The 27,740-nt window shown below is 41.8% G+C and overlaps 1 protein-coding gene across 1 annotated transcript; it reads left to right on the forward strand.

The window, feature by feature from the left end:
- LOC103529203 (myosin-1B) lies at nt 1–27,172 on the forward strand. Its single transcript, XM_008494627.2, has 38 exons — nt 1–204; nt 302–445; nt 538–694; nt 1,271–1,298; nt 1,391–1,502; nt 4,153–4,245; nt 4,339–4,402; nt 4,492–4,590; nt 4,686–4,789; nt 5,015–5,153; nt 5,515–5,633; nt 5,734–5,883; nt 5,963–6,133; nt 6,410–6,722; nt 8,118–8,191; nt 8,717–8,804; nt 9,958–10,075; nt 10,870–10,993; nt 11,679–11,815; nt 12,391–12,646; nt 14,636–14,878; nt 15,284–15,460; nt 16,139–16,284; nt 16,372–16,462; nt 17,240–17,629; nt 17,722–17,848; nt 18,253–18,371; nt 19,025–19,221; nt 19,723–19,906; nt 20,785–20,950; nt 21,753–21,877; nt 23,064–23,372; nt 23,459–23,662; nt 23,753–23,878; nt 24,781–24,951; nt 26,225–26,329; nt 26,409–26,504; nt 26,927–27,172. Exons 1-38 carry the CDS (start codon nt 1–3, stop codon nt 27,170–27,172), a joined length of 5,916 nt encoding a protein of 1,971 aa, XP_008492849.2.
- The last annotated feature ends 568 nt before the right edge of the window (nt 27,173–27,740 follow it).

A 27,740-nucleotide genomic window follows, 5' to 3' on the forward strand; every position in this document is an offset into this window, starting at 1 on the left:
ATGAGTTCAGATGCAGAGATGGCCATCTTTGGAGAAGCTGCACCCTTTTTACGGAAGTCTGAGAAGGAGAGAATTGAAGCCCAGAATCGCCCATTTGATGCTAAGTCAGCCTGTTTTGTAGTGGATGAAAAGCAAATGTATGTGAAAGGTACCATACAGAGTAGAGAAGGTGGCAAAGTCACAGTTAAAGTAAATGATGATACAGTAAGTGTAACCAATTGTTACTCATACATGATCATCCAGTTCAGGCTGTTCCTTGGCTTAGATTTCATCTCCTGTTTTTTCCTTGCATTTTTGCCAGACTGTGACTGTAAAGGATGATGAAGTCTTTCCCATGAACCCTCCCAAATTTGATAAAATCGAGGACATGGCCATGATGACCCACCTCCATGAACCCGCTGTGCTGTACAACCTCAAAGAGCGTTATGCAGCCTGGATGATCTACGTAAGTACCAGCCACAGTCTCCCTTTGGGCAGCTAGGAGGAACTGCTCTGCCAAGCTAAGTGGAGCCAACGGGTTGTCTCCTTTCCTCACAGACCTACTCGGGTCTCTTCTGTATCACTGTCAACCCCTACAAGTGGCTGCCAGTATACAGCCCAGAGGTGGTGTCTGGCTACCGAGGCAAGAAACGCCAGGAGGCCCCTCCACACATCTTCTCCATCTCTGACAATGCCTATCAGTTCATGCTCACTGGTGAGTCATTTGGCAGGAACAGGAAACCCTGACAGAGGCAGGACTGGCTGCCTGTGCAAGGAACGCTTGACAGTTCAGGCATCTGAGCTGCTGTTCTACTCAGTACCTGATGGCAACAGCTCCCATAGTTTCATGATAGAGTAGATTGTCTTGATGACCTCTTTGCTATCATATAATGAAGGAAAAGCAGTAGGTAGCTGTGTGGCTTTGTGACCAGTATCCTGAAAAGGAATTTAAAGAAACAGAGTAAGGAAGGGATACAGCAGAAAATCTGATTACAATTAAACAATACTTAAGCCAGGATGTCTACATAAACGAAAAGAAATAATAATTGGGAAGCCTTTTAAAGAACTGTTGGAGCTAAAGTTGGAGTGAAGAAAGTGCTTGGAGTTAAATTTTGGGCTGCACCATCTCTCTGTACTCAAAAAGATACACATGCAGGCTAATGCAGAATTTTTTTTATCTGGTTACAAAGTTACAATTTAATTATTTCCTTTGAAGTTGGTTAGTTACGTGTAAGGAACAGAAACCCTCCATATCACATTTGAAAAATTCTTTCTGTGACTTTGTTTTCAGATCGTACCAATCAGTCAGTCCTTATCACGTGAGTATATTTTCATATGTGTGTCAAAGCTGACAGAGAAGTAAAAACATTTCCTGTTTTTACTATAAGAATTAATATTTTCATTTGAACAGTGGAGAATCCGGTGCAGGGAAGACTGTGAATACAAAGCGTGTCATCCAGTACTTTGCAACAATTGCAGTTACTGGTGATAAGAAGAAAGACCAACAGCCTGGCAAAATGCAGGTATTTCATCATCTCCCCCTGATAGACTATGCCAGCAGAGCAGAAAAAACGCATTTTTTGTGTTGAAGGGTTATCAAAACACAAAAAAACATAGTGCAACTGAGGGGACAGTAATGATGCACAGTCTCTACTTGATTACCTCTGCTATTGAGCCTCCCTCCTTCTGAAGCCTAGTGAAACTCTTCTTAAAGAAACACTTTAGTCATTTAGGAAAGGCTCAAAACTCAGTTTCTCTTCAGTCTCCACTAATATGCAGAAAGTTTTCACCAGGGAGATAATGTAAGCCAGCAGTTTACTCTGTGCTGTCTGCCTAGGTACCTGTCCATTAGTATTCTATGAGACGGGCTACATCTACAGCACTCAGTGGCTGCAAATGTAAAGAGCTCCTAGTGACATGTGATTGTGTAATTCAATCAATCATAGAATCATAGAATTATTTAGGTTGGGTGGGACCCCTAAAAGTCCTCTATCCTCTTCCTGAAATAAGCAAGAACACCCTCAACTAGATCAGGTTTCTCAGAGCCTCCTCAAGTCTCATCTTGAGGATCTCCAGAGATGAGGCCTCAACCAACTCCCAGGGCAACCTGTGCCATTTTTCCACTACCAATTCCTATTTCTTGTGTCATTCCTATTGACAAGGGAAGTGCAGGCATTCTGAACTTGAGTGGTTGTACTGAAGTTAACAGTAATTTCAGTTGCATCAGGGATTAGTTTTCACTGGCTTATTCTCTTGCCTGAGAGGCAGCATAAGAAAAGCAGCAGATTTGGAACTGCTGGGATAACTTGTCTGACAGCTAGAAAGTAACTTAGAAAGACTCCTTCCAGGGAAGAAAGCACATGCTCAGATGCCCCTTTCTGGCGAGCAGACCAGCTGCTGCAATCTGCATAGGCTTCATTCCCTAGCACAGGCCAAGGAACAAGCATCCTTATGGCACAAGTATGTGTCACCACAGACTTTGAGATGGTATGTGTACTAAAGCGGCTGACATGTGTCAGCATGTTATTTGAGTACCCAAGGGCACAGGAGAACCTAAGGAGGAGATTCCAAGGCTGAATACTCTTTTCACACTCAGAGGCAGGTGTCTGTGATTGATGGGTTCTTATGGCCCAGGCACGTTCATTACAAGCCCTCTTTCCATCAGCACTATTCCAGAATCTCCTGAGCTCAACTTTCACCAGCTGCTCAGTATGCCAGGACTGATCTCAGAAATACTTTTGAGACAGCTGAGAGATGTACTGATCATGTTTGATATAAGGATAATCACCTGGCTCAGATGGACAACAACCTGTTCTGCCTTCTGAGTTATTTCACAAAATACTCTGGGTTTTTTAGTATTCACAATCGCTGTAACAGGAGCATGTGCCTCTTTATAAGAACATTAAATAAGACATTCAAGTCATAGTTCTGTCCAGCCCAGCATCCTACCCCAGTTGCAGGCTGAAATCAGATGCCATCAAGAGTATATGAATAAGGGAAGCATGTAACTGCAATGCCCTAGAAAGCTGTCTCAACCTCCAGCACTTTGCCACTCAGCCTGTAGAAACTACTTCAGAAACAACTTGTGTAAGGAACTGCCATGTTTTCTTCCATGCTGTTCTCCATGTACCACGCTCCCTTGTGTTCCTCTGGCACATGTGTGCACTAAAAAGAGGTTTGCAGCTGCACTGACACACAAATCCTCTTTTCTTAATGAGGAAGTTCATTTAGAAAGCTGAAAAACACATATGAAAGGGCATTACTCTAGGAATTGGGGACTTCTAATACAAAAGAAAAATTATATAGCATTTCGTGTGCTACTGTGTTGCCTTAATTTTACAGGCTCCACTTTCACAGTAAGCTAATAAAAAATTATTTAAACCCATTGTGCCATCTGCAGACAGTGATGAGAATGGCACTCCCTCTTCATTAGAAGATGTTAACTGCTGCACTTAAAACATAGTAGACAAAGCACCTTGACCTGTGCCACTAATCTTTCATCTGGATAAAATGGTATTTTTTCCTCAGTCTTTGTTTTTCCATTGCTGTCTTGGAAATTATCTCTGGCAACACCTTCATACTTGTTGGAAGCCTTGAGAAAAACATCCAAAAAAGCACATAGTGACTCTGCTTCCTGTACTGTACTGCATAGAAAAGGAGAAACATAATGTCACAGAAGTGTCCTTCCTCCCAGATTTTTGCAGTTAACAAGAATGATACAGTACTATATTGAAACTTTACATGTAGACCATTCCTTCTCCAGTTATGCAGTAAAAAGCTTAGAGTTTCTGCTATCTGTTTTTTGAAGTTTGGTATTTGAGACTCAGGCTTTGTCCATATTCCACCCTTCTTTTCAAAGCATATCTGGAGATGAGTTTTGCAATCTGAAAGTCTGATAGTTGTTTTAATGCAATTGCAAAGCTAGGTGCACCCTTGCAAGGTGCAAGATTGCTATATTGCTAGCATACATTGCTATATTGCTTTCAGCAATCTTCCTTTGAAACTAATGGCAACATAAATGAGTGATGGCTGATGAGTGCTTAAAAACTCTGCTAATTTCAGATTAAAATCACAGCTGAATTGTAAAAATTATCTGTTTGCAATACTTTCTTTGCAGTATTTGTTATTAACTAGTAGTGAAGCTTGTTAAGAAACTTTTTCTTGTGTAACTAGGGAACTTTGGAGGATCAGATCATACAGGCCAACCCACTGCTGGAGGCTTTCGGCAATGCCAAGACTGTGAGGAATGACAACTCCTCACGCTTTGTGAGTTCCTTTCAGATTTGTTGGAATGCAGACATCTCATATACATTTTGTTCGTTAATTGCTATAACCTGGTTGATCTGTACTACTTGATAGGGAAAATTCATCCGGATTCACTTTGGAACAACTGGCAAGCTGGCCTCAGCGGATATTGAAACCTGTGAGTTGGAGCAAGTCAGTGCATGCAGAATTTGTGCATTCATGATCTCAACTTTACCAGGAAACTAACAGCATCTGTCTTTTGGTTAGATCTTCTGGAGAAATCCAGAGTGACTTTCCAGCTGTCCAGTGAAAGGAGCTATCATATTTTTTACCAGATACTGTCTAACAAGAAGCCAGAGCTCATTGGTGAGTGTCAACAGTGCTGGGACATGCACAACAAATGCTTCCTCTTTCACTGTGACATGCCCTGGTGCCACCAAAGGTGCTTTGTATACCTGCAGATCTCCTCCTTATCTCCACCAACCCCTACGACTTCTCCTATGTGAGCCAAGGAGAAGTCACTGTTGCCAGTATAGATGACAGCGAGGAGCTGCTGGCAACGGATGTGAGTACAGCCCAGCACCTGCAGGGCAGCCAGGGAGATGGGAAGGAGGGCAGGGAGGCCTGGTGGTGGGCAGGCAGAGAAGTCTGGTGGCAAGCAGGGAGGCCGGGCAGTCCACAGTCATGAAGTGCCAGGCTCTGCTGCCTGAAGAAGTCACAGGAAAACATCAGTGCTGCACAGCACCTTGTGCTTCTCAGACCTTCCCTGGCTTGCCTGTTGCCTCTGCAGAATGCCATGGACATCCTGGGCTTCAACTCAGATGAGAAGATGGGGATGTACAAGCTGACGGGGGCTGTTCTGCACTATGGGAACATGAAGTTCAAGCAGAAGCAGAGGGAGGAGCAGGCAGAGCCTGATGGCACAGAAGGTAGTGTTGGCTGCAGAGGTTGCTTTTGAACTTCACAAGGAGATAAGCTAGCAACCCACTCCCATAAAGTGCCCAACACTTTGAGAATGGTTTCCCTTTCCAGAAAAGAAACTAATTTTTTTTTAAAGTTTGTTGCAAGTTCCACCAAGTCAGTGATTTAATTTACACTCCACAAAGAAACACACACTTAAGATAAATATTGCTGTAGCCCTTCAGGCATGGAATGTGGCGTAGCTGAGACACTGCCTGTGTTGGAAGGAAAGCGTTTTCCATGGGACTGGAGAGGAGCTTCTCACATCCTAGGGGACCTGGACATCTTTCTTTGTCAATTTTTGAACTTATTTGCTGTCTCTGATCCTAGTGGCTGACAAAGCTGGCTACCTGATGGGTCTGAACTCTGCTGATTTGCTCAAAGCTTTATGTTATCCCAGAGTGAAAGTTGGGAACGAATATGTAACTAAAGGACAAAGTGTTCAACAGGTACCTGGACAGCTGATTGGTTTGTCATTTTGTTCAAACAGTTCTCTCAACTTCATAGTTAACTCACCTTTCATTACTGCCATGGCTGTGTTTCTTACAGGTATACAATTCAGTGGGTGCATTGGCCAAATCAGTCTATGAGAAGATGTTCCTATGGATGGTTACTCGAATCAACCAACAGCTGGATACAAAGCAGCCCAGACAGTACTTCATTGGTGTCCTGGACATTGCAGGCTTTGAAATTTTTGATGTGAGTTACAGTAGGTATGCTTGCCCACTGATGACTTTTCCAAACTAACTGGCATTTTTTTTGTATTTCGAATTTGCAGTTCAACAGCCTGGAGCAGCTGTGCATCAACTTCACCAATGAGAAACTGCAACAGTTCTTCAACCACCACATGTTCGTGCTGGAGCAGGAGGAGTACAAGAAAGAAGGAATTGACTGGGAGTTCATTGACTTTGGGATGGACCTGGCTGCCTGCATTGAGCTCATTGAGAAGGTAGAGGAAATATTTTAATTTTAGAAAAGCACATTTCTTTCATGACCATTTATTTTAGTCCAGTCATTGTTAATAAACTGAGCATATTTCAAGTTGCCATGTTCCTGTGTAGTAGCCTGAGCCTGAGCATTTAGTTTGCCTAAATGTTATAGTAACTAGTGATGTGTTAAGACCTTGTGAAGTGCAAATTAGTCACTGAAACAAGTCACAAATCACATTTTATTTACTTTTCCCTCCCCACCACTTACTTTCTTTATGTATTCATATTATTCCCAGCCCATGGGCATCTTCTCCATCCTGGAAGAGGAGTGCATGTTCCCCAAGGCAACTGACACCTCTTTCAAGAACAAGCTCTATGACCAGCATCTGGGCAAGTGCAACAACTTCCAGAAGCCCAAGCCTACCAAAGGCAAGGCTGAGGCGCACTTCTCCCTGGTGCACTATGCTGGCACTGTGGACTACAACATCTCTGGCTGGCTTGACAAAAACAAGGATCCTTTGAATGAAACAGTTGTGGGACTGTACCAGAAATCATCCCTGAAGCTGCTGTCCTTCCTTTTCTCTAATTATGCTGGTGGGGCAGAGACAGGTAAGTGCTTTTCCAGTGTTGATTGATAAGGTGAGAATCACTTAAAGTCTACTTCTGTTTCTCATCTCTGTGGCATACTCCAGACTCTCTTACATCCCCCATGTTCTTGTGCGCACCCAGATATGCCAAAGCGACGATACAAACATGCAGAACTGATTAAAACACTACATTAACGTAGTGCAAAGAAGCAAAACTCAGCAAATCCAAAATAAAGTGATAGGAGGTGCATGTTTTCTGACTTACTGTCTTGTGAATCATGTGCATGCTTACTCATCATGTAAGGTGCCAAAATACACGGCAATGTGCAAGCACTTTATAGTCTTTGGGGACTGTTTTGTTTCTTAAGGTGAACTGGAAGAACTAAAAGGAAACCATGGAACTAGTTTGTATCCAGCAGAGAATCCTGGTGTTGCAAAGGAAATGAGGCAGAGAATGTAATTTAGAAATCCTCTTAGGGCATCAGAGAGTAGTCTAATCTCTTGCCCTGTTGGACCCTCAAGTTGGACAGTCTTCCTTACCAAAAATGGCCACACATAATTCTACAAAAAATCCAAATATTCTGGCAGCCTGGAGGCTGGTCAAAAAGAAGAGACAGTATCAATTAGTAGTCAACTCATCCACAGGCATATGGAGAGCAGGGTCTCAGGATCTCGAGAGAGTACTGCATGGGGATTTCCATGCAGTTCAGTTTTGCTGATGTAACAATGTGCCTGAGTAAGCTCTTAGGAAATACTGGTAAGGAGTGAGCAGTGGTTCTTACAGGTATTACCAATATTAGAGAGGTGAGAAGAAAAAATTGTGGAAATAAAATTTTGGATAAAGTGTGAAGTTCAGAAGACAAAGGCTCCATTTAAGTCTTGATTTAATTTAGTTCAACAATAAAGCAAATATGACAAGGCACTGAGCTGCTTGGATTTGTATTCCTGAGACTATAATATGTGTCCTGCTTTGGGGCTGCAGAACTCAGAACAAACCTCTATTCTTCACCTGGAACATCAGATTAGGAGATTTTTCTAAAGAGAATTTCACTATGCTGATAAATAAATGCACTGCTGAGCCACATTCTTGGGTCTTTCGCCTAATTAAAAAAATAATAATAATAAAAAATAGAACTGTAAGTAAAAATGATGTGACTGGTAGCGCAGTGCACACTGTTTTGAGAATTACGTAGTGTAACAGTGGCAAAGCCACACACATTCTGATACAGTCTAACTCATGCATTTGAGACCAAACACACCATACAATGACCAACAACCAGAAGTTCACTAATCTCTTATGCAGCAATGAGTATTCAAAATTTTAAAATAATTATTTTATTGGCTCGTGACCAAAAAAAGGAAGATCAGATCTATAAAACATACTCTAACAGTTCACCTCCTATCTGCTTCTTCCAAGGTGATAGCGGCGGTGGCAAGAAAGGTGCTAAGAAGAAGGGAGGTTCTTTCCAGACTGTGTCTGCTGTGTTCCGGGTATGTGAATTTCCTGTTAAATGAGCCATTCTACAAAAAAATGATACAAGGGCTGAAACACCTCTCCTGTTAAGAAAGGCTGACAGAACTGGTGTTTTTCATCCTGGGGAAGAGAAGGGATGTGTTGTTGCAGCCTTTCAGTATATAAAAGAGGCTTCTCAGAAAGATAGATGGTGTTTTACCAGGTCCTGTCATGAAAAGACAAGGGGTAACTGGTTTATACTGAAAGAGGATGCATTGAAATTGGACATCAGGTAGATATTTTTTTACAATGAGGGTAGTGAGACACTGGAAAAAGTTGCCTAGAGGGGTTGTGGATGCCCATAATTGGAAATGTTTAAGGACAGACTGGATGGGGCTTGAACCAACCTGATCTGGTGAAAGATTTCCCTGCCTATGGCAGGGATCTTCAAAGGCCCCTTCCAATCCAAGCAATTCTGTGATTCTTTTACAACTTGACATTTGAATAAAAATATAAAAGATCTGTAACTCAAAGCTCAATCACATGCTTTTGTTTTATCACAGGAAAATCTAAACAAGTTGATGACTAACCTGAGAAGTACCCATCCTCATTTTGTGCGATGCTTGATTCCTAATGAGACCAAGACACCTGGTAGGTCTGTCACACTTTAAAGACATGGGTCTGCTGGCAATTAGCCTGCTTAACTTTCACACCAACTTCTTCTAGAACAGCTCCCTTTGCATGAGGCAACTGTCCTCTGAAAGCAGACTGAGAGTTTTAAACAAGCTACTTATAATCACTGCTGAGTTGGAATCTTTGTAACGACCAAATCCCAAATCCAATTAAATTTTATTATAGTCAATACTTGCATCACAGCCAGGGTAAAATCTTACATAACATGAAGAGTGATTGTTTAGATTGTACTTCACTCCATAATTTGCTACCCCTACCTATATCCAATGAGGATGCCGATGATGTTGAAGATTTTTTTAGCTGGTCTCCTAAAGCATTTTCCTGCCACTGTTAAGTAATATGGCCTTTTGCCTTCCTGCCACTGGCAATTCAAAAGCACTGCTAGCTCCAGCATTCATTGTAAAACTCAGCTCTGAAACAGCTCTCTGCAACTTGTGTGAATTGAAGTCATGTTCTGTCTTCACTTCCTGCATCTTTAATCAAGAACTGGTTGAGTTTTATCAAAAATGGGAGGTTATTCTGGAATGCTGGCTGGAAAAAAGTTAATTTTCTTCACAGTAGCCAGTATGGGGCCGTGTTTTGGATTGTTGCTGAGCCAAAGTATTGATGGTGCAGAGATACTTTTGTTGTTGTTGAGTAGTGCATACACAGCCTCAAAGCCTTTTCTGCTTCTCACACCACCCTATCATCTTGTGGTGCGCAAGAAGTTTGGAGGGTACACAGCTGAGACAGCTGACCCCAACAAACCAAAGGGATATTCCATTCTATATTACATCATGCTCAGCATATAAAACAGGGGGAAGAAGAAGGAGAGGGAACATTTGGAGGGATAGTCTTACTTTCCAAGTAATCGTTAGGTGTGAGAGAGCCCTGCTTTCATGGAGATGGCTGAGCACCCACCTGCTGATGGGGAGTAGTGGAGGAATCCCTTGTTTTGTTTTGCTTCAATGTATGCTTTTTGCTTTACCTACTGAACCCCTAAGTTTTATCACTTTTACACTTCCAGTTCTGCCCCTCAGCCCATCAGAGAGGAGTGATAGAGTGTCTTTTGGTGTTGAATTGCTAGCTGGGGTTAAAGCACAACAATCATACTGGATGTATTTTGTTTAAGGTGAAATGGATCATTACTTGGTGATGCATCAGCTGCGGTGCAATGGGGTTCTAGAAGGCATCCGAATTTGCAGGAAGGGGTTCCCAAGCAGAATACTTTATGCAGACTTTAAGCAAAGGTAGGTCTTCACTTACTACTGTCTGTTAAGATAAGGCTTCAGTAAACCAATAGCTCCAGTAACAAGTCTGGTGACATCACAGCTACAATGGAAGCCTAAGAGACTAAATTTACTACACTATTATCACTGTCTTGATTTTACATATTCTCTGTCAAGGTAGACTTAAGAATAAGAAGTGTTCAGTGTACAGACATGCATCTCCTTTGATGTATCTGAAGAAACAACTTTTGAAGGATTAGGTGGTCCTGTGCATGACATTGTTACCTTGCAAAATCCTAGGACTGCTGTTAGCAGTTAGAGAATACTACCATGCCATTTTATTCCCAACTCAATGAGTCAGTGGTACAACTTGTGGAGTGTGTGAGCTGTGCAAGATCCATATTCCCTTTTGAATACAAAATTATTTTTCGAATACAGATTATTTTTAGTTTTAATTCATCTTCAACTTCCATTTCAGTAATATTTCTCTGATCAATGAAATAACATGAGAAGGGGTTGATGTGTTCTCACTATGTTCTTCCTAATTCCTGGGCCTATGGATGCTCTTCAGCGTGCACATTAATTCTGTGTGCAACAACACACTGTATTGTTACACAGCCAACAGATTCCTCTGAAGAGTAGATATGTCCCCTTAACATCACCTTCTTTCTGTTCAGCCAAGACTGTCTAGATTTCAGATGCCATATTCAGTCACTTGCCAATAGATCAGCTTCTGTATATTTTATGATACACAGTGGATCCTATTTTCTTCACCTTGTTTGAAATCAGTCCTGTTGCAACCTGTCTTACCACAGGTACAAGATTCTTAATGCCTCAGCCATACCAGAAGGCCAATTCATTGACAGCAAAAAGGCTTCAGAGAAGCTTCTTTCCTCCATTGATGTTGACCACAGCCAATACAGATTTGGCAACACCAAGGTAAGGTCCTTGTGGAAGAGTGTGTTTACTTAATGGCAAAAAAAATTGTTAATTTAAAATATTTTTGCATATGAAATCAGCATTCATGATAATTCGAAACAAATTATACCACTAGCAAGATACAGTCCAAAAAATTTTGTCTGGTTCAGGGGGTATGTACAAGTATGTATAGCACTGACAGCCCCGGGGACCACTTCACTACCAGAATAACCCAGAGAGGCTGCCAATAGAATGAGTGCTGCCCCTTTCTCCTGCCAGTTATACTGCTTTATATTACAGCATGTTAGACAGGCACAAACAAGTTGGTCAGACTTTTCAGGGGATTTAGGCACACACACAAGTCTGCCTTCCATATCTAAAGCAGTCTTAGGTGGGACACTGATTCCCTGATCAGCACAATCAAGACAGTACTATTTCTGGATAAAAACCCAATCATCTTCACTACTGAACAGACAGCATCATGTATGGCCCTTTAAGCCATCTCTAAGTCAGTTAACAGAACAAACCTTGAGTGTGACGTAAAAGACTACAGCTAAGAGAAAGAGTAGGACATAGTACTGCACTGAAAATTAGTTCTTTAATTAATTCATTAAATTATTAATAACTACTGATGAATTGGATCTTCCACTGCCTGCAACAACACCACAATAATGTCGTCAATATATGACCCTCTTTTATATTCTAGGTGTTCTTCAAGGCAGGTCTCCTGGGACTGCTAGAAGAGATGAGAGATGAGAAGCTTGTGAGCCTCATCACTCATACACAGGCTATGTGCAGAGGCCACCTCATGAGACGTGAATTTAAAAAGATGAATGCAAGAAGGTAATATAAGTAAAAAGTGACAACCATACTGTATCAAACCAATAGTAGAGAAGTGCAGTATACTGTCTCCAATTAAAAAAAATCCTCAAGAAATACCCTTATAAATACTAGGGGGAAAAGAGGACACACAAACTAATGGTTTCTTTGTTAGTCTCCAAAATTCTGAAAATAGCTATTCAGCAATTACACTATGCACCTGGAGCATGGTATTTAGTATTTAACAGTGAACCTTTTCCCCAGGAGTGCAGGAGTTCAAAATTTACAGAACCCCATGACAGAGATAGGCAATTGAACAAGTAGTAAGTTTTGTCTGTTTTAAATAGGTTTGATCATTTCAATGGATCATATCAATTTTATATATCCAGATATCTCCTATATCCAGGCACAGTTATTGTTCATGCCACTGAATCAAACATTCTGTAATCAACTGCCTAGAAATTACTCTTTAATAAAAGCTATAGAGGTGAGGAAAAATAGTTCCCTGAGGAAAATGCTGATGCTTAATGGCCAATAATCAAAGTCTGTTTTTAACCAAAGTCTCACCAACCTCACAAACTATGTCTCTGTGTTTTCAGAGAATCCATTTACATCATCCAATACAATGTGAGGGCATTCATGAATGTCAAGCACTGGCCCTGGATGAAGCTGTACTTCAAGATGAAGCCCTTGCTGAAGAGTGCAGAATCTGAGAAGGAGATGGCCAACATGAAGGAAGAGTTTGAGAAAACCAAGGAAGAGCTTGCTAAATCTGAGGCAAAAAGGAAAGAACTGGAAGAGAAAATGGTGACCCTGTTGCAAGAGAAAAATGACCTGCAGCTTCAGGTTCAATCTGTGAGTAACCATGTGTTTCAAATTGTTAGTTATAGTAATAGTTGCAGGCTAAAAATCTGGTTGAGCCACACTCTGTACTGGCTGAGAGAGGGGTTAGAGACTGACAGGAGCAAGGCTGGCCACATGTGAATGAAGTGGAAGCAGTTTAGTAGAGATAGTCTGACCTCTGTCATTAGAGCTGGAGGAGCTTATCAAAGACAGAATCATCCAGCAGTATGAAAGCTGACTTTGAAATGCTGTTTGTTTTACAAATTCACATCTAAACTCATGCTTCTGTGAAATTCCATTTGCTATCAGATCTATTGCATATGGAAGTAGCCTCGAGGTCACGTGCCCTGGTGCTAAGGATTATTGAAGTCACCCTGATATTAGTTGGAAAGATCACACAGCCAGGCATAACCAGTCCAAAAGGTTCCTGCAGTGCATTAATAACAACTTTCTGGTGCAAATGAATGAAGAACCAACAAGAAGAGGTGCAATACTGCACCTTGTATTAACAAACAAAGAAGGTCTGGTCATGGATGTTAAGGCTGGGGGCACTCTTGGCTGTGACCACCACAGGGGGCCCAAAGATGGTCAGTATTCAAATACTACCTCCTCTAAGCTCAAGATAAATGTATCCCCTTGAAAAGAAAAATCAGGTAGAAGAGGCAGGAGATACGCATGGATAAGCAAGGAGCTCTTGGAAAATCTCAGATGGAAGAGGGAAATTTACAGTATGTGGACAAAGGGTTTGGTTAATTGAAAGGATTATAGAAATGCTGCCAGAGTGTGTAGAGACTCAACAAGAAAGGCCAAGGCTCTCTTGGAATTTAGTCTGGCTAGGGAGGTGAAAGAAAAGAAGACCAAATACAGAAGCGAGAAAAAGAAGAATAAGGAAAAAAATGTAGGTCCACTGTTAAATGAAGTGGGAGATAAGAGAAGATGCAGACATGGCACATGGCAGAGTTGCTGAATGCCTTCTTTGCCTCAGTCTTTACTTCTAAGGCCAGCACTCAGGAATCACAGTCACTGGAAGTAAGGGAGCATAGCTGGAGGGAGGAAGACTCTCCACTAATCAGGGAGGATTGGGTTAGAGATAGCTTGGATAAACTGAAAACACACAGATCCGTGGGCCCTGATGAGTCACATCACATGTGCTGAGAGAGCTGACTGATGTTGCTGATGAGCCTCTCTCCATAATTTTGGAAAAAAACATGGAGAACAGGAGAGGTACATGAGGTCTGGAAGAAAGCCAGTGTCACTCCAGTCTCCAAAAAGGACAAGAAGAAGAGGCAAGGGAAGTCCCAGGTAACTACAGACCAGCCAGCCTCACCTCCATACTTGGAGAATGAGGTATAAAGGCTGAAAGGGGATCTTAATGTCTACAAATAACTGAGGGGTGGCTGCCAAGAGGAAGGGGCCAATTTCTTTTCGGTGGTGCCCAATACAGGACAAGGAATAATGGGTTGAAGCTAGAGCATAGAAGTTCCACTTCAACATTAGGAGAAACTTCTTCACTGTAAGGGTGATGGAGCCCTGGCCCAGGCTGCCCAGAGAGGTTGTGGAGTCTCCTTCTCTGGAGACTTTCAAAACCCATCTAAATGTGTTCCTGTGAAGCCTGCTTGGAAGTGGGATTGGATTAGATGATCTCAAGAGGCCCCTTCCAACTCCTAACATTCTATGATTCTGTGATTCTATGATCCTATTTATGTCAGATTCCTTGCAGGCTTCTTGTTATGACTAAGCCCTGTGAGTTGATTGCACAGTATTGTAGCCAAATCATCTGATCAGCTGAATGGAAGTGCCTCTACCATGGGACAATGGTCCACTTTTCCCAGGCAGAGAAACTGAGCAGGACAATTTCCTTATGACGGAATCATGTGCATTACTTGGATAGGAAAATGTGTCCTGACTTGTGCAGTTTCTTGTAGATGGCGCTTGAACAACACATGTTGCTTTTTGTTATTCTTAGAAGAAATATAACCTGTCTTTGATATGTTCTGACAGGAGAGTGAAAATCTAGCTGATGCTGAAGAGAGATGTGAAGGACTCATAAAAAGTAAAATCCAGCTGGAAGCTAAAATTAAAGAACTAAGTGAAAGAGTGGAGGATGAAGAGGAGACAAATGCTGAATTGACAGCAAAGAAGAGGAAACTTGAAGATGAGTGCTCTGAGCTGAAGAAAGATATTGATGATCTTGAACTGACTCTGGCCAAAGTGGAAAAGGAGAAGCATGCAACAGAAAATAAGGTGACAGAGGAATTAGGGACTTATTCTTCCCCAGACAGTTTTCCCTGACATTTTTAATTTTTGTAGAAAGTTTTGTTCATTCTTAAATGATCTGAATGGGAAGGATACATGCCAAAGTCATGGAAGAGAATATTGTCACTTTATCACCTGTGACAGAAATTAGCTTGTTAAAATTGTATTAGTAATAAACAACTAAAGCAAGAATTCCAACCCTTGCAGGACCAAAGAGGTAATGTGTCAGGCATAACACTTTCTGCTACCCCCATCATGAACTTTATAGACCTTCTGTGGAGAGCATTTTGACTACATCCATACAAGCTTTTTCAAGGGTGCACTCACTGTGTTCTTGCAGTCTGACATTTCTCAAGGCACTCCCTCATAGTATGGATGCTTGCTGTCTAACAGGTTAAGAATCTTACTGAAGAGATGGCAGCTTTGGATGAAAATATTTCTAAACTCACTAAGGAAAAAAAGGCCCTCCAGGAAGCCCACCAGCAGACACTGGATGACTTGCAAGTTGAGGAAGACAAAGTCAGCACACTCACCAAAACCAAGACTAAACTGGAGCAGCAAGTTGATGATGTAAGAAAAAGTTTTGGGGTTGTATAGGTGGGAGCTTTGACAGATTAGAAAAGAACAGAAATTTGTATTTGGGACGAGAAGCAACTCCTAAAGAAGCCAAGCCAGCTCTAATCATTACAACTAATAAATTGTTGTAAATTACCAGAATACTGTGGAATCCAGTACATCTTTCCCTATTTAAACTATGCTCATAACTGGGTATTTCAGTGTTTTTGACTTCTTGTGTCCTTGTGTCCTGCTCCTTTAGCTGGAGCAGTATATCTATGGCAGATTGCAGTTTGATGCAGAGTTATTTGAGGTTTCTGGCTGTGCACTGTGTATATACTCCAGGAAGTTAATGAAGAGGGGGAATTTGTCAACATATAGCAGTATATTTGCAAGGAACTGCAGTCACAGCAAAATTTTAATATCTACATTTTTCCAAAACTTCCACTTCCACTGTGCACAGCCAAGCTGTGGACAACTTAATGGATAAAACCAAATCATCATGGCTGGTCTGATCTTGCAGCATGAGTGTAACACATGAGAATATGACAAGTCTATGTAAGAACTCTCTGTTCTTATATTCTCTATAATTGTCTATTCATCAATTGCCTACTCTTGTGATATTTTTAAAATCAAGAATAGTTAATTTCAGATTATAATTTATATGCTTCAAAATATGTTTTCTGTTTTTAGCTTGAAGGATCTCTGGAACAAGAGAAGAAACTCCGAATGGACCTCGAGAGAGCAAAGAGAAAACTGGAGGGAGATGTGAAAATGTCTCAGGATTCCATCATGGATCTGGAAAATGATAAGCAACAGATGGATGAAAGGCTAAAAAAGTATTGCACTGAACTGTTTATGCTCTAAATTCTAAACCTCAGCTTTTATCTTAACCATATTGAATTCGCTTTCTCGTTCTTTAACAGAAAGGATTTTGAAATAAGCCAGTTGCAAAGTAAAATTGAAGATGAGCAGGCTCAGAGTTCTCAGCTGCAAAAGAAAATTAAAGAGATTCAGGTAAAATCTAAGAGTTATTTATATTTTAATAGCCAAGCACAAGTTCCTTAGAATTAATTGATATTTATTCATAGACTGTTATAAAAAAATCATTTTCCTACCCATGAATAAAACAATTATCATGGACTCTGGGTGCTATTCTCAACTCAGGGCACTTTTACAGAAGCTCTGGCCTCTAATTATACATAATTATGTAAGAAATTTCTTAAGTGAAGATTGTGGCAGGCTTTGAAAATGGATCAGCGGCTGAGTTATAACAGTAGTGAAGCCATGTGAGATTTGATTTTCTAAGACAACAATATCACATAGAATGTGATAGAGACTACCTTCTACATGCAAAGCCAGGACAGCAGTTCTTTTTAGATATTATCTCATGGCTGCTCATCACAAGGTTTTTTCCACCTTGTTTGCTGCTGGAGAAAGGACACTGCTTTTTTCTGGCCTGTTCTTTAGGAGATTTCTAATAAAACTCACATAACTTTGCGTTTTCCAGTGACACATCACCTATTTCTTCAGAAAAGTGCAATACTAGATCCTTCATAACATAATAAGCTTATTCCAAGCTATAGCATAAGAAGAAATATCAGATTTTACATTCTCTTTTTTTTTTTCAAAACTGAATATTTCATGTCATAAGACACAATTCATGTGAAATTTCTAGTGGTGTTTCACAGTTCATGATGATATAATGAAAATGAATGTTTACTCTTTATTCTCTCATGGCAATTTCAAAACTGTCTGTTCAGAAGTCCTCATTTAACCAACTAACTTTCACAGGCTCGCATAGAGGAACTGGAGGAAGAAATTGAGGCAGAGCGAACATCTAGGGCAAAAGCAGAGAAGCAGCGGGCTGACCTCTCCAGGGAGCTAGAGGAGATCAGCGAGCGCCTGGAAGAAGCAGGAGGAGCTACTGCAGCTCAGATTGAGATGAACAAGAAGCGTGAGGTAGAATTCCAGAAGATGCGCCGTGACCTGGAAGAGGCCACGCTGCAGCACGAAGCCATGGCTGCTGCCCTACGGAAGAAGCACGCGGACAGCACGGCTGAGCTTGGGGAGCAGATTGACAACCTGCAACGGGTGAAGCAGAAGCTGGAGAAGGAGAAGAGTGAGCTGAAGATGGAGATTGACGACCTGGCCAGTAACGTGGAGTCTGTCTCCAAAGCCAAGGTTGTCACACACAAAGAAACATGTCTCATCACTACCATTGTTTTTCTGAACAATGAGATGAGCTCAAGGATTTGCTGTCTATCTCTTAACAGAGCAGCCTGGAAAAGATGTGCCGAGCTCTCGAAGACCAGTTCAGTGAAGTCAGAACCAAAGATGAGGAACATATGCGACTAATTAATGATCTGAATACTCAGAAAACACGTCTACAGTCTGAGAATGGTGTGTCCCTAGATGAAATGTAATTGTCCTGTGTCAAGTACTCAAATATGCTGTCTGACTGCCTGTGTATTTTGTAATGTATTCATCCCTGGGTGATCTGAGCAAAACTCAGAATGTAGAATGTCCTCCTAGTGGCAGTCATAGAAACTTATCCACGGAAACAAAACCAAGCCTAAGGAATCATTGTCAAGCAAAATTAATGTGGCAGTCTGTGGTCAGTTCATCACCTCTCCTTTGATGACAGCAAAAAACTTATCTTTGATAGCTTTCTCTCTCAGATGGGACTGAAATTTCTGCTCTATTCTACCAAAGTATATCTTGCAACCTCTTTCCATATGGCTAGCTCTTCTTATTTCTACAGTTTATGATTTGTATCTGTCTAAAAAAAACGTTTTGTTTCTTAGGTGAACTTACTCGGCAACTGGAGGAGAAGGAGTCCTTGATTTCTCAGTTGACTCGGGGCAAACATGCTTTCACTCAGCAGACTGAAGAACTGAAGAGACAACTAGAGGAAGAAAATAAGGTGACCAATAAGTTGTAAAATAAATCAATGAGCTAAAACAATAATGGAGATTTTTCTTCAGAGAAAGGTGGAGACTTCAGAAGTGTGAAACTTGTGAACGCACAGAAGAGGCGTAACAAATTAGATAGGGAGGACTGTTTAAGCCCTTCTTTTCATGATTTCTGAAGTTCAAAATCATGACAGAAGTGAATGCAAACAGCACTGTGTGCATGTTTAATGCTAAATAAAATCCCTAAAGCAAAGAATACAGCAGCAGCCAAATAAGGAAAGAGTGCTGGAGTGCAGGCATACCCAGGGATAGATATGACAATGCAGTCTAAAGTTTATTCTACCTGAAGGTCAACACCAAATCTGCCTGAAAAGCTTACAAGAAAACTTACTGAGATTTAATTCCCACCTTGTTGCCTGATTTGTTGTGCCTTTGCCTGAAGCACTTGGTGCAAATGTTTTTGAGAGGCACTATCCCAGACAATATGGACATGTACCTGATAAACAATAGGTCTGAAACACAGTTCTTAATGCTTTGCTCCTTCAGTTACTGTAACAACTGTGGCACATGGACAGTGAGATGTGGAGTTTTTATAAAATACAATTAAAAAATCCAGTCACAAATTATTAATGTTTTGATAACTTCTATAATTCTAACTACCCAGGCCAAGAACGCCCTGGCCCATGCCCTGCAGTCTGCTCGCCACGACTGTGACTTGCTGCGGGAACAGTACGAGGAGGAGCAGGAGGCCAAGGGGGAGCTGCAGCGTGCCCTGTCCAAGGCCAACAGTGAAGTGGCCCAGTGGAGAACCAAATATGAGACAGACGCTATTCAGCGCACAGAGGAGCTGGAGGAGGCCAAGTATGTGGGGAACTGTTCTGGAGCAAGTAAAAGGATATTTAAGTGTAAATGTAAGAAGAAACTGGAGGAAACCAGAGTATGCTTGTAGTGGGAAAATGCACAGCAGTGTGCTTTGAAATGTGTCAGGAGTGAAAAGTGGAATCAGTAGAGGTTTAAATAAGAAGGAAGAGAGGCTGGGGAGTGTCTGCAGAAAGGAGAATTCCAGTGCATTACCAATGAGTTAATTATAGTAGTTGAGAAATCATGCTCTTTACACTGCCAATATTGAAAGTGTGTTTTCAGTTCCTTTCCACACTGGTCCAACCTACCCCTTGGCTAAGTATTCTCCCAGGCTATGCATGACTCCAGCATGCTGCATTATCCCAGGCTCTCTGATCACACCATCACAGATTTCCATGTTGCTCTCCCTGCCCATATGTCCCATGCCAAACTCTTTTCCCATACATTTCCTGAGAACATCAGAATTTTCCTTTTCTCAGTGTTGATTGTCTCATTGTGCAGAAAGAAGCTTGCTCAGCGCCTGCAGGAGTCAGAGGAGCAGATTGAGGCTGTCAACTCAAAGTGTGCTTCACTGGAAAAGACAAAGCAGAGGTTGCAGGGAGAAGTGGATGACCTCATGATTGCTGTGGAGCGATCCAACGCAGCTTGTGCAGCATTTGATAAAAAGCAGAAGAATTTTGACAAGGTTCATTCAAAGAGCCTGCCAGATATGAACATTGTTAGACATTTGACATAGGCCAGGTTAAGTTCTGAAATTAGGGAAGTTATTTCTGCACTCATACTAAGATAGATTACATTTTATTCAAAGCAAAGCTCTGGTAAGGAATATACAATGGGACATGTAGTAAGGACAATGTCAAAGTGTGAAGTAACCCCAGATGACCATAGCAAACAGTAAAGTATCCTTCTGACAGTTTTTAAAAGAATGAGGGAGATTGAGTGGATCTATATGTCTTCTTTGAACAAGCAGACTGACTTTTGCCTGGTGCTAGTCTGCCAGCCTTTTATTTGTGTTAGGCAGAGCCTTAGACTTCTTTACACAGCTCCATTCTCCACTGCCTTTAAATGAACACTGTTAATTAGACATTGTTAATTGCCCAAGTGATGTTGCACAGCCTTGTACCTTGACCCAGCCTTGTGTTAGTGAATTAAGTGAATATGCTAATAAAGATGTTCTGCAGGCCTAAGGTATCAAATTCAGGAGGCAACTGGTAGAACATGATCATTCTGGGTGGGCTGAGTGCAAGACCACTGGCTCCTGTAATGACAAAAAGGCTCACACAGCCTCATTCAGACTAAACACATTGTGACCAGGCTGATATCAAACCAGACTCCTGCATGAAATCCTGAGGTATGTACTAGTGCTGGCTGAAGAGGATAATTTAAGCAGCTTCCACCAAAACAACCAGAGTATGTTTGATGGTGAATTCATTGTGACAGGCAGAGAAAAGTCCAAAGCAAAAGACTCTAAGCTAAGTCATGACTCTTAGCTTCTTGTCCTATGAACATATGAGTGTTGAAGAATGGATCATTCTTATGTTCTGATAGCTCCTCTCAATCCAGGTCCTGGCTGAATGGAAGCAGAAATACCAGGAGAGTCAGGCTGAACTGGAAGCTGCCCAGAAGGAGTCTCGCTCTCTTAGCACTGAGATCTTCCGGATGAAGAATGCCTACGAAGAAATTCTTGACCAGGCTGAGACTCTCAGAAGGGAAAACAAAAACCTCCAGCGTAAGTTCAGATCTCCATCAGCTCCAGCATGACCCATCATCAGCTCCATCAGGATCCACCATGAGTCCTAAGATACTTCCTTGTTTCTTGGATACCAGAGCTCTGCCTCTTCCAAGGTTTTTGTTCCATATGACTTCCCACCAAACTCTTAGGTGACTTTCTTTACTGTTCAGGTGATCACAAAGTCACCCCTAAGCACATAGCTACTGCCCATTACAGCAGCCTGCTCCCTCATGCTCTTCCCTCTCTTTCACACCATCATAATTCCATTGATGGGTAGGGGCCAAATTAACTGAATGGACAAAAAATTATGATGAAACCAGTATTTTTTTTTCTGATTACTTCAGTCACTGCCATTAGAATAAATCTGGAGGACTTTATCTATCTCCTGATTATTGGAGAACTGTGGCACAGCTGTGGCACCATGGATTACCATTTAATAAGCAAACTAATTACATACAGGAAACACAGTTCAGTGCCTTTTTATGAGTTGAATGATCCCTGGGGAGCGTAAAGAGAGCAATTAGACAGCACTGTCTCTGGAGGTGTAATTTCACTATCCAGAGGACCTTGACATTTTTCTCTGATGTCACCCCTATTGATCCCTCTCATTTTCAGATGACAAACTGAACTGGAGATGTCAGATAATCAGAAGTAAAGACTGCAGAGAAGATCTAGTATTTTTCTTCACTGCTGCATCATGTTATGTCATTATTTCTTCCATCACTCCAATTGTCAAACATGAATTTCAGGTGCTATTGACAACATCATCTAAGATCAGTGTGTGTTTTTTGTGTTCCAGAGGAAATTTCTGATCTTACTGAACAGATTGCGGAATCTGGAAAAGTTAATCATGGACTGGAGAAAGCCAAGAAGCAAATTGAGCAAGAAAAGTGTGACCTTCAAGCAGCATTAGAAGAAGCAGAGGCAAGTGTCATCAATAAGGAAGTTTATTTTGAGAGAGATTATGAATGGAGCAAATGTGGAGACTATACGTTTGTGTTTATCCCGATACTGCCACAAGGGTGCAGTATGAGATCACAAGCAAACCAAACAGCACAGGCTCCTGTCCTCCTGTCCCTTACCAATGTGGCATACTTTGCTGTACTATCAGGCACAAAAAACTCCTCTGTCCCAGACTAAATCTGTGCTCATTTTACATGACCTGTTTGAATTTGCTGCTGTGAAAGGCTGCAGAAATGTAATTTGTATTTCATAACTCTGACAATTTTTGTTTGCTAGTTAAATAAACCAAGGATGTTTTCAGAGTAGGTCTAATCCAACTTAATGTAACTTAAAAAGCATTTTAGTATCACCTCCTGTCCAAAAAAAGATGAATGCTGAAGAGAACTAAGATTATACTTCTTCATTTCCTCTGCTTTCAATGAATGAGAGCCAGTAAGGCTTTCAAAGCAGAGTAAAGTCACAGGACGTGTTTTGATGAACATAGATTAGTGAGGATCAGCCTAATCTTGGAAGTGACACTGGTACAATTACATGTTTTGCTAAAACAGGGTGCATACCAGGTCCCACAATGCCATGACTTGCTAGGTCATCTGGCCACTGTCATAACAGAGAGCAAAATTTTTACAAAAAATGTTTTTACAAATATGTTAACCAAATGAGAGGAAAGGAGATCTCCATCCTTTATTGGATGCAGGGAGGGAACATTTACATCAAGGATGAGGAAAAGGCTGAGGTACTTAATGCCTTCTTTGCATCAATTTTTAATAGTCAGATGAGTTGTCCTCAGAATATACAGTCCCCTGAGCTGGAAGACAGGGGTGGAGAGAAGCACAACCTCCCCCATAATCCAGGAAGAAGAGGTAACAACCTGCTACACCACCTGGACACCCACAAGTGTATGGGCCCAGATAGCATCCACCTGAGAGTACTGAGGGAGCATTTTCCTAAGAAGTCTTATTCCTAAATTACTGAGTAATATACAATGGAGGTATAATGACTTTTGTTTATGGGAACAGCAGTCAGCTTTTTCAGTGCTAGGCCTTTACTAAAGATCCACAGTAAGGCAAATATTTGTGCTGGTGGCCGCAAAGTGACAGATTTCTGAATGAACACTACAGAGACAAACGATATCATTTCACCCTGCCAGGGCTCTTTAGAACATGAAGAAGGAAAAATCTTACGTGTTCAACTGGAGCTGAACCAGGTGAAGTCAGATGTTGATAGAAGGAATGCAGAGAAAGATGAGGAAATTCAGCAGCTGAAGAGGAATCACCAGAGGGTATTAGAGTCCATGCAGACCACGCTGGATGCTGAGATCAGAAGCAGAAATGATGCTTTGAGGCTGAAAAAGAAGATGGAGGGAGATCTGAATGACATGGAAATACAGCTGAGCCATGCCAACTGTCAGGTGGCAGAGACACAGAAGCACCTCAAAGCTGTGCAAGGACAACTCAAGGTAGGGACCACAAGGGCCACTGTCCTACAGGTCTTTGCCACTCGTGCTGCTTGCCTCTGAGTGTCATGTTGATTTCACCATTAAAGGATTCTCAGCTCCATTTGGATGACTCTCTGAGAGAAAATGATGACCTGAAGGAGCAGCTTGCTATGGCAGAGCACAGGAACAATCTGATGACTACAGAAATAGAGGAGATGAGAGCTGCTATGGAGCAGACAGACCGAGCCCGGAAAGTTTCCGAGCAGGAGCTGACAGATGCCAGTGAACGAGTGCAGCTTCTCCACTCACAGGTATTTGGTATCTTCTTTAGCACAGGTCTGTGGGAGTGGCATGAAATGGGGTGGACATTGACATGACATGTCTTTGGACTATCCCAACAGAATACAAGCCTCCTCAACACAAAGAAAAGACTCGAAGCGGAAATTACTCATTTGCAGAATGAAGTCGAAGACAGCATTCAGGAAGCCAGAAATGCAGAGGAGAAAGCAAAGAAAGCAATCACAGATGTGAGTCCTCTTGCTTGCCCCTCTTCCAGTTTACACAAATGCAGTCGCTTTTCACTTCAGCAAGGCAGCAATCAAGTGGAGGAGAACCAATTCTTCAACACAGGAACAGGAAATATCAGTGACACACAACACCACATGGGCCTCACACAGGCTCTGCCCTACTGTTTGCCACAGAAGATGCCTTCAGTCCAGATCCAGATCATGTTCTGCTACCAGTCTGTACTGAAAAGGCACTCTGTCTCACCTTCCCCATACCCACATTCGCATTTGTTTCAGGATAAATGTAGCAGACAGGATAGAATAGATGGTGACAAGATTGTAACAGGAAAAGAGTGGTCTGAACCACATCATCAGATCACACATCAACACACACATCCTGGGTTCTGAAGATCTCAGCAGGCAAAAGCTTTTCTTTGTAGTTCAAGACAGTCAACATCATTTCATTGGCAAAAACTGCTTAGGAGTCTGACTCTTCAACAAATTTAGGCACCAAATGGCCAGATACTCAAAATCATGTAGGAGCCCAGAGCTGCAGAGTGCCAGACAGTAATATTTCAAGATGCCCCTAATTTCTATTCACTCAAAGAATTAAAACTTTGGTACTGGTTCATTTGCATGCCCTGATTTTGTGGGGTTTGCTTGTTTCTTGCCATCAACCCTGCTCATTCTCCAAAGCAGAGTAGTTTAGGAAAACAGAGAATGAGAAACAGAATGATCTTTATATCATAGAATCACAAAATGTTAGGGGTTGGAAGGGACCTCTAGAGATCATCTAGTCCAACTGCTAGCATGGTCATAGGCACTGACTGAGAATGTGAAGTTTGGCATAGCTTCCAAGAAAGAGTGCAGAACTGCTAGGGATGGAGAGGCATATTTGTATCATAACTGTGTGCTACAACCAGGCAGCCATGATGGCAGAAGAGCTGAAGAAGGAGCAGGACACCAGTGCCCACCTGGAGAGGATGAAGAAGAATCTGGAACAGACAGTGAAGGATCTGCAGCACCGTCTGGATGAAGCTGAGCAGCTGGCACTGAAGGGTGGAAAGAAGCAACTCCAGAAATTAGAGGCGAGGGTATGGTGAAGGCTTAAATCAAATTCCTGAGTGGGCCCTTGGTTGCTGGAACCTATTGGGAAGGTTACAACAGGGACAGCCCCAGGTATCTCCAGCAGGTTTGCTAAGAGTTACATTGAGTAACTAAACACTGCACTGTGGGTGAGGAACTTGAAAATGACCTCATAAAACTGAGTGGACAAAAATGGGGGTAGATGAATATCAAGGTAGACATATATGGTAACTAATGTAGGGAAAAACTTTAAAACATACTTACTTGGGGATGATCTTGGAACTGGCAATTACAACTCAGACAGGAGATCTCAGTTTTATTTACAATAGCTCTTGGAGACTGTTCAATGGGCAGTAAAATCAAAAACTCCAAGAGAAAATTTTTTGAGCTTCATTTGGAAATGCACTGAGAACAAAGACAGAGAGTATCTATTTATTAAATGTACTATGGCCAGGTCTGGTCTTTGGAACTTAAGAAGGACTTGACAGTTAGAAAAGCATCCAGGGAATGACAGCTCAGTGAGTGGTCTTTTGAGGAGGGACAAACAAGGGCAGGACTCTTCAGATTGGGGAAGAGATTGCTGAGGGGTATGTGATCAGAGTTTACAGAATCATGACAGCAGTGACCAAGATATATTGTGAACAGTTATTCATCAAAATACACAATTTTAAAGATAAGGACACACAATGCAGATCAGAACATCTCCGCCTAGAGATCAGTTGAAAAGAAATAGAAGGAATTACTATGCAGAGTGGTCAGTAAAATTGTGGAACCTGCTGCCATGAGAGGCTGTAAGAGTCAGTTGGTAGAAGGGATTAGAAATAAGCAAATGTGCACATACTTAAGGGAACAGGCATAGGTATGCCACCTTACACTTCTAATCTGTGTGGATTGATTGTGGAAGATAGACTAGTGTAAGGGGAGTAGATGGCCAGGTTTCCATTGTCCATAAGTAGTATCTGCTGCTGCCACTCCCAGAGGCATTGGGCTAGATGGACCATTTACCTGAACCATTTACTTCTCTCTTCAACTGTTCTTATTACAAAAAGCAGCACAACTGACTGGGAAATATGTACTCTTGGCTTTAAAAGGAAATATCCACTAAGAAATAAAAGCACTGTGTCCAGGTACTGCAGAAGAGACATGGAGCTGCAGGAAGCTGCCCTGTACTGTCACTTTCTCTGCAGTCTTAGTTGGCAGAACACTGGTTCCTAAGATTCCACAGCAGTATCTGATCCATTCTTGACAAATTTCTGTCTTTATCATCATACTGTGTTTCAGATTAATGAGTTAGAGAACGAACTTGATGCTGAGCAGAAACGAGGAATGGAGTCACTGAAAGGTGCTCGCAAGTATGAACGAAGGCTGAAAGAACTCACTTACCAGGTATCTCAAATCCTCTGCCCTCTTACATACATCACCTTGGTCCATCTTCTGAGGCTGACTTGATTTCCACTTCCCACAGTCTGAAGAGGATAAGAAGAATATTCTCAGGCTCCAGGATCTGGTGGACAAGCTGCAGTTAAAAGTGAAAGCATACAAGAAACAGGCTGAGGAAGCTGTGAGTGCAGGATTCTTTTTAACTCTCTGTGAGCCGTGGGTGGAGATTTCCATGTTTGTTAAAATAATTAAATACTCAGTTTGACAGGACAGCTATGGCCACCATCTTTGAATACTCCTTACCACTTAAAGACTTACGGCTCACAACATAGCAGACACAGCTGTAATTATTCTGGAGCTGCTGCGCTTTTGGAGCCACACTAGCCAATTTTCCCAGCTTGAAGAGCAATTGCTCTGTCCCCAGCTGAGTGCTCATGTTGTTGACAGTACTGAATAGAAATGCACGAAGTGCTGGCAATGCAGGGATGTAGCTGTGAGGTTACTGGTAGTGGGTTCTGTTGCTATGGCACATCCATATGGTTAATGGTAAAAGGGCAATGTTAGTTTGTGTCTGTTTCACTGATGGCACCTCATGACTTCCAGGAAGAACAGGCAAACATTAACCTCTCACGATGCCGCAAGGCCCAACATGAGCTCGAAGAAGCTGAGGAACGAGCTGATATTGCTGAATGTCAGGTTAACAAGTTACGAGCCAAAAGCCGTGATATTGGAGGACAGGTGAGTTGGAAAGTTGTGGAGAAGGACCCTTCCTATGCTGTAATTGTCCCAACTATCTCTGCCCTAATACCTGGCAGACACAGCCACTCTTGCACTAGAGTGTCCTTATAAAGGAAAGCCAAAAATGGGAACTTACTTTAAAAATGGGGTTTTGAAGGTCCTTTTGGTGACTCCCAAGAGCCAGACCAGGTATGACTGACTAAGAATCCATGTCTTTCAGCAGAATTAGGCAATACTGGTTCTTTGTCAGTAACATGGCAGATCATTTGCAATAGACACAGACCTTAAGCAACCCCACAAATAATTCAATTGCTCCAATAACATCTACATTTTTTTTTAATATTTAGAAATCAGAGGAATGACATCCCTGAACAGAGAGAGATGAAGCAGCTTCCCTTACAGTATAGACTTTTGTGTGTCTAGCAGGAATAGTCAATACTCACTTCAAGTAACTATCTGTGCATGTAGCTCTGTTAATATTTAGTCAACCCTAAGTAGAAGCTGTGAGCAATAAAAATAAACCTGACTGACACTCTGGTGACTGTACGGACTATCAATTTGTTATGAGATTGACAGTGAGTTATCTTTGAGAGGATATAGCAGGTCGGGCAGCAGCTTCCAAAGTCCAGGATTTGTCTTATACAGGCAAAATCGTTCCCAGGACAATGGGAACACACTC

This window comes from Calypte anna, chromosome 18 (genome assembly GCF_003957555.1).
Source record: "Calypte anna isolate BGI_N300 chromosome 18, bCalAnn1_v1.p, whole genome shotgun sequence".
Taxonomy (NCBI): Eukaryota; Metazoa; Chordata; class Aves; order Apodiformes; family Trochilidae; genus Calypte; species Calypte anna.